The 6,962-nt window shown below is 53.1% G+C and overlaps 1 protein-coding gene across 1 annotated transcript in view; it reads left to right on the forward strand.

The window, feature by feature from the left end:
* Window positions 1-640: 640 nt before the first annotated feature.
* The window catches only part of LOC106811156 (protein jagged-2-like), a 58,398-nt gene continuing 52,076 nt past the window's right edge, over window positions 641-6,962 (forward strand). Inside the window, exon 1 of the mRNA XM_014814699.1 lies at window positions 641-830. Within this exon, the coding sequence (XP_014670185.1) occupies window positions 641-830 (190 nt within the window). The remainder of the gene's footprint in view (window positions 831-6,962) is intronic.

Here is a 6,962-nt window from a genome sequence, read left to right on the forward strand (position 1 = left end):
AACATCGCGAAGACGGGACACAGCCGGAGATGAGAGAGAGAGAGAGAGTAGAGAGAGAAGAGAAGGGGAGAGAGGGCGAGAGAGAGAGAGAGAGAACGAGAGAGAGAGAAAGCGAGAAGAGAAGAGATAGANGAGAGAGAGAGAGCGCGAGAGAGCGAGTGTGCGAGTGTGCGCGTGTGTGCGTGTGTATATAGCAGTAATCGATCCCATTCAGCATCAAACGCGCCTGCTCATGCGATGAAGCCCTGCCTCCCCCCTCCTCCTCCTCCACCTCCTCCTCCTGCTCAGCTCAACACGCCATTGTGTACCCGAGAGTACTGCATTTGTGCGACTAGCGAGGGCATCTGAACCGCGATGCCGATCTGACCCGCGATGCCGAGGGAGTCTTTCCCTGCAGAAGGGTTAATTAACCGAGTTCTGTCCCGTGCCACACTAGCACACACACACACANACTCTCTCTCTCTCGCGCGCGCGCTCTCTCTCTCTCGCGCGCGCGCTCTCTCTCCCTCTCTCTTTCGCGCGCGCGCTCGCTCTCTCTCTCTCGCGCGCTCTCTCTCTCGTGCTCTCTCTTTTTCCCGACTGGTGGTTACTGAGCAAGGCAGAGAAGCTAAAGCTGGGCTGCAATCAGGAGCAATTGATGATGGCATTGGACGGCCACTTCGTGCTGCGCTTCGACTTCCAGGCAGATCATGGAGTAGGCGTCAGCGGATTCCTCAAGACAGAGCTCAGTGTTCGCCACAACGTGACGTTTGACAACGAGAAGATTCTCGCATACGACACGATATGGGCGGCCGCGCTGGGACTTGACGGTGCACAGCGTATTTTACAGGGTATGAATAGAGAGAGAGAGAGAGAGTGTGTGTGTGTGTGTGTGTGCGTGCGTTGCGTGCGCGTGTGCGTGTGTGCGTGTGTGTGTGTGTGTGTGTGTGTGTGTGCGTGCGTGTGTGCGTGTGTGCGTGCGTGCGTGCGTGCGTGCGTGCGTGCGTGCGTGTGTGTGTTTGTGCGTGCGCGCGCGTGTGTGTTTGTGCGTGCGTGCGCGCGCGTGTGTATCTGTGCGCACGCGTGTATGTGTGCGTGTGTGTGCGCGTGTTTATGCGCGCGTGTGAGCGTTGTGTGTTGTATGTGCATGGCTTGGCGGCAATGATGCGCGCATATAACTGGCGCTTTCCTCTTGTTCTCGTAATACAGGCTTACCAAGAAGGGCTTTACGGTTCAAAATATGTATGGGTGGTGCCAGGCTGGTACACCACACACACACACACACACACACACACACACACACACACACACACACACGATCGAGCGATTGTCGGTGTCGGTGTTTATTGATCAGATGCGCCTGTTTTCCCTGATGCGTGCAGCGGGTGCTTTGGCTCGCCGCTGCGCATGCGCATCCGTGTGTGTGACGTCATCAGTGTCATGAGTGTCATACTATAGAGTATATAATATATATATATATATATATATATATTACTCTATTATGTTATGACACTTCTAACGCTCTCTGCGCCCGCTGTGGTTAGAGCGTAGTTAGTACTTTAAGCGAGTTAAACAGTAAAACTTAGATAGTTAGATAGTAGACATTAAACAGTAGATTTACAACAATCTCGTATATGGCTAGATGACAGTTAACCTGAAAGTACTGTGAGAGAGAGAGGACTGAAACTAGCCGTGCGTGCGTGTGGCGAGAACCCTGCCTGCACCGAGTAACTCACGGCCCACAGATATCTTCAGTATAATAGTAGTATATAGTATATAGTATATATATATATATATATATATAATATACACATATATATATATGTGCGATAAACGATCACATGCAGCACTTTACTGCACACGCATGAACGCGCCGGTTAAAAGCTATACTGCCGATCGCGTGCGTACATGCGCCTGCGTGCGCTTGTGTTCGTGCGCTTGTGCGTGTGCGTGCGCTTGTGTGCGTGCGTGCGCACACACTCATCGCACGGTTCGTCGACATGTACGCGGAGATATTTGGCAGCAAGGCCGTACGGTGACTGAACTGTCGAGGTGCGCTATATCTCTCTCGCTCCTACTCTCAGAAAACTATACGGTCGCACACTCTCCCAGTCGAGCTGCGATCGTACGATATCTCTTGCTCCTACTTGCGCGTCCGTTTAGAGAAGTATACGGTCGCGAGAAGTATACAATTCCGAGTCGATCGGAGCTGCGAGAGTGAGAGCGTGTGTTGGTGTTTTAACCGCACGGAGAGAGAGAAAGCGTCGCACGAGTGACTGACTGGTGCTGGTCTCGTGCTGGACTCACCAGCAGTCTGGTGCTGGACTCACCAGCAGTCTGGTGCTGGACTCACCAGCAGTCTGGAGCTGGACTCACCAGCAGTCTGGTGCTGGGATCGGATTGCACTACGCGTGTGTGCGCGCAGTGATATGGTGTGTGTATAGTACGCACGCCACGCATAGCATCGCATCGCATCGCATCGCATTGGATATAAGTGGGGAGGAGGATAAGGAGGATAAAGTTTGAGGCATGTGAAGAATATGGGGAGGAGGACGGAGATGAAGAGGAAGACGAGGATGATAATATGGATTAAGATAAGAAGCGGAAAAAACGAAAAAGAGGTGAAATACGAGAATGAGAAGAAATAGGAAGAAGACCCATGATGCACGTCGTCATAGCAACCGACGTCTGCGGCGTCGCGAAAGCAGGAAACAGGGGGCATACAGGAATCAGAGGTGCCCACGTCACACCATAAACGTCCTTTCGCGCACATAAATCCCCCTCCGACGAATTAAATTAATTACCTAATGAATAATGCATCGAGAAAGCATTTTCCCCGCGATTTGCATAGCCAGGCGCGGGGGTCAATCAGGTAATTGCGCCGATGCTGTTGGTCTTGTTTTAACGCACCTGGGACCTGCCGCCGACGGCTCCTCAATACACACAAACAAACGCCTCACAGGATGTTTGCTGAAAGAGGGGAGGGGATGCAGGGGGCGCGTGACTGCAGCAGGGATGCTCCTGCCACACTGCACACAATGGCTTCAGATTTTCGTTCTGTCACGCGTGGTCGTTAGCGCGTGAGCGTGCTCAGGTAATCATGGCGTATGGATGGTCGTGGTATCATTGTGTGTTTGCGTGTGGTGTGTGTGCTGTGTGTGTTGGTGTGTGTGTGTTGTGTGTGTGTCGTGTGCGCGCGCGCGTGCGCCGTGGCGTGTGTGTGTGTGTGTTGTGGTGTGTGTACGTACGTGGCTGTGTGTGTGTGCGCGTGCGTGCGTGCGCGTGGCGTGTGTGTGTGCGCGCGTGCGGTGTGTGTGTGGTGGGTGTGTCTGTGTGTGTATGGCGCGCAGCGCGTGGTTGTGTGTGTGTTGCGTGTGTGTGTGGTGTGTGTGTGTGTGTGTGTGTGTGTGTGTGCGTGTGCGTAAAGCTTGTGTGTGCATGTGTGTGCGTGGGTGCGGGTGTGCGCGGCAGTGAGCGGTTTCACGGATTCACGGTACACGGGCGCGTGAAACCTGGACAGGCTTCACGGAAGTAAGATCACCTCATTTATTAAACGAAGTGTAGGCCAGCGTCTGATTAACCTTGCAGCTTCACAGCGTAGAAACACCAACTGTCCGTACCACGATATTAACTAGGTCAGTAAGTCGCTGATCGGCTCGTTTTGATTAAAGCTTTGGCCACGCATACTGCTGGATGAAATCCACTTCTTAAAACCAAGAGCAAATCGGAAGAATGCAAACCTCCGCCACAGCTTAACAGTCCGCCCCCATTCTTGCTGGTGACCAAAAAATCCTAGGATGGCCAGAGGCTGGATCGCGGATCGCTAGCGCAAAAATCTAATCAAATTGGTTGCTTGGCCAAGACCTAACCCGTCCAAAAAATTTTCATCAAATCCGTCAGTAAACTTTTTGAGCCTATCCTGTTGAACAGACAAACCAACAAACAAAACTAACAGGGGCGAAGACAGCATACCTCTTTGGCGGAGGTAATCACTATCCGTTCTAAAACGCACTCCCGCTATACGCTATGGACAGCGCCCCCTACACACGCATAGAATCAACAATCATGAAAATTTCAAAACGCAAGCGCCCGCTTGAAATCGCGGCTCGGGCAAGTTTTAATATTTTTTTCAGATTTGGGATGAAGCAAAACAAAGCGTCACCGCTTTACTGGTGAAAGGCAATTAGAATTTGAACAGGTTTAGCATGCTGCGCTAGCAACAACTGCACACACGTCAGAGTGGCGCGTGTATATACCGCATAAATGTTTTCGTTCGAATAGCGCCCGATCCCACGTAATAGCAGTTTTACTAACACCCACGACAAATAAAACATTTCCGCTCCGAAAATAGGCGCACCCTGCTCGCTTCTTAATCAAAGGCGTTTTGTAAAAATAATTACAGCAACAGCTGACATCTGTCACGTACCCAGCGAGGATGCGAGCGTATTCATCCGCGGTCAGCCTCCGCATCCCTTAGGATCAGCATCCCTTAGGATCAGCATCCCTTAGGATCAGCATCGCTTAGGATCAGCATCCCTTAGGATCAGCATCCCTTAGGATCAGCATCGCTTAGGATCAGCATCCCCTTAAGGATGCAGGCAATCCTTAGGATCCAGCATCCCTTAGCGAGTCAGCATCCTTAGGATTCAGCATCGCTTAGGATCAGCATCCCTTAGAATCAGCATCCCTTAGGATCAGCATCCCTTAGAATCAGCATCGCTTAGGATCAGCAGCAGCACCAGCCTCCCTGAGGCACTGATCACGAGGCGACACGCAGTATTGAGGATGATGCAACCATCATCTCACACTCGCTCACTCTTATCACTCTTAACATCTCTCACTCACTTCCTCTCTCCTCCTCTCCAGCGTACTCTCTTTCTGTTTCTCTCTCTCTCTCCTCTCTCTCTCTCTGACTCTCCTCCTCTCTCTCTCTCTCTCTCTCTTCCTCTCTCTATCTATCTATCTATCTATTCTAATCATGTTATGCTATCTATCTATGTCTATCTATGCTATCTATTTTTCTATCTATCTATCTATTTATCTTCTTCCGTGTGTCTTCCCTCCGCCTCTCTCTCTTTCTCTCTCCGTCTCTCTCTCTCCCCTCTCTCTCTTGCTCTCTCTCTCTCATGTCTCTCTCCGCTCCTGTCCTCCTCTCCTCCTCTCTCTCTCTCTTCTCTATCTAATCAATTCTAGCGTCTTTCCTCATTCTATCTCTCTCCGTGTCTTCCTCTCTGTCTCTCTCGCCCTCCCTCTCCCTCCAATTCTCGCTCACACACACATGCAGCTCCCCTATCTTTTCCCCCACAGACCCCACCCCATCCTCTCTCGCTCTCTCTCATCTCGTTCGCTCGCTCTCGCTGGGTAACTGAATCCCGGCTGGCAGCGTTCCAAGCCGCGCTCTCATTGAGGTCGTTACAGTTAAGCGGCACAGCTGCCAGATAGTAGCAGCCGTAGTAACAGCAGCAGCAGCAGCAGCAGCAGCATCAGTAGTAGTGATAGTAGTGAGTAGTAGTAGTAGTAGTAGTAGTAGTAGTAGTTGTCGCAGCAGCAGCAGCAGCAGCAGCAGCACAGCGCAGCAGCAGCAGCGTAGTAGTAGTAGTAGTAGTAGTAGTAGTATAGTAGTAGTAGTAGCAGGCAGGCAGCAGCAAGTAGTAGTAGTAGTAGTAGTAATGTAGTAGTAGTAGTAGCAGCCGTAGTAACAGGCAGCAGCAGGAGCACAGTAAGTAGTAGTAGTACGTAGCCGTAGTAACAGCAGCAGCAGCCCAGCAGGGCAGCAGTTAAGTAGTAGATAGCGTAGGCAGGCAGCAAGCAGCAGCAGCAGGGCAGCAGTAGGCAGTAGTAAGGCGAAGCAGCAGCAGCAGCAGCAGTAGTAGTAGTAGTAGTAGTAGTAGTAGTAGTAGTACGTAGTAGTAAAGTAGTCGCTAGGTAGTAGCAGCAGCAGGCAGGCAGCAGCACAGGCAGCAGAAGGGCAGAAGCAGTAAAGCAGTAGGCAGTAGCAGCGGCAGTAAACAACCGTAGTAGTAGCAGGCAAGCAGTACAGCAGCAGCAGCAGGCAGGCGCGCAGCTAGCGAAGGCAGCAGCAAAGCACCACAACCACCGACCAGCAACAGCAGCAGCAGCAGCAGCACAGTAGCAGCAAGTAGCAGCACGTAAGCAGCAGCCAGCAGTAGCAGTAGGCAGCAGGCAGCAGCAGCCCGCAGCAGCACCTACGCTAACCACAACGCACGCAACAGCAGCAGCAGCAGCAGCAGTAGGGCAGCAGCAACAGCAGTACGCAGCAGTAGCAGCAGCCACCAACCAGCAGCAGCAGCAGCCCCACCACCACCACGCAGCAGCAGCAAGTAGCAGGGCAGCAGAAGCACGCAGCCGCACAGAGAGCAGCAGCAGGCAGGCAGCAGCCAGCAGCAGCAGCAGCAGCATACGTCACCACCACCGACCACACCACCGACCGTTACCATACCACCACACCACCAGCAGCCAGCAGCACCGACTCACCCACCAGCATCGGCAGCACCACCACAGCAGCAGAGCAGTCCCATCCACCACCAGCACAGCAGGCATGTCCACCACCAGGCAGGCAGCAGCTCAACCACCGACCACAGCAGTAGCACACCACCACCAGGCAAGCAAAGCAGCAGTCCCACCACCAGCAGCAGCAGCAGTCCGCGACCCACCACAGGCAGGCAGCAGTCACACTCGTGCGCAGCCAGGTCCAGCAGCAGCAAGCAGTCGCCACCACGAAGCACAGCAGCAGTCGCACCACCACCGAACGCGCCAGCAGCACAGCAGCTAGCCGGCAGCAGAAGCAGCAGAAGGCAAGCCGCAGCGCAGCAGGCAGCAGCAGACAGCAGGCAGGCAGCAAGCAGCACCACCCACCACGACACCACCACGGAAGGAGGGCTACACTAACCACCACCACCAGCAGCAGCAGCAGCAGCAGCACCAACAGCACCAGCAGCCAGCAGCAGCACCACCACCCACCA

The sequence above is a fragment of the Priapulus caudatus genome, unplaced genomic scaffold, assembly GCF_000485595.1.
Source record: "Priapulus caudatus unplaced genomic scaffold, Priapulus_caudatus-5.0.1 Scaffold510, whole genome shotgun sequence".
Classification (NCBI taxonomy): domain Eukaryota; kingdom Metazoa; phylum Priapulida; class Priapulimorpha; order Priapulimorphida; family Priapulidae; genus Priapulus; species Priapulus caudatus.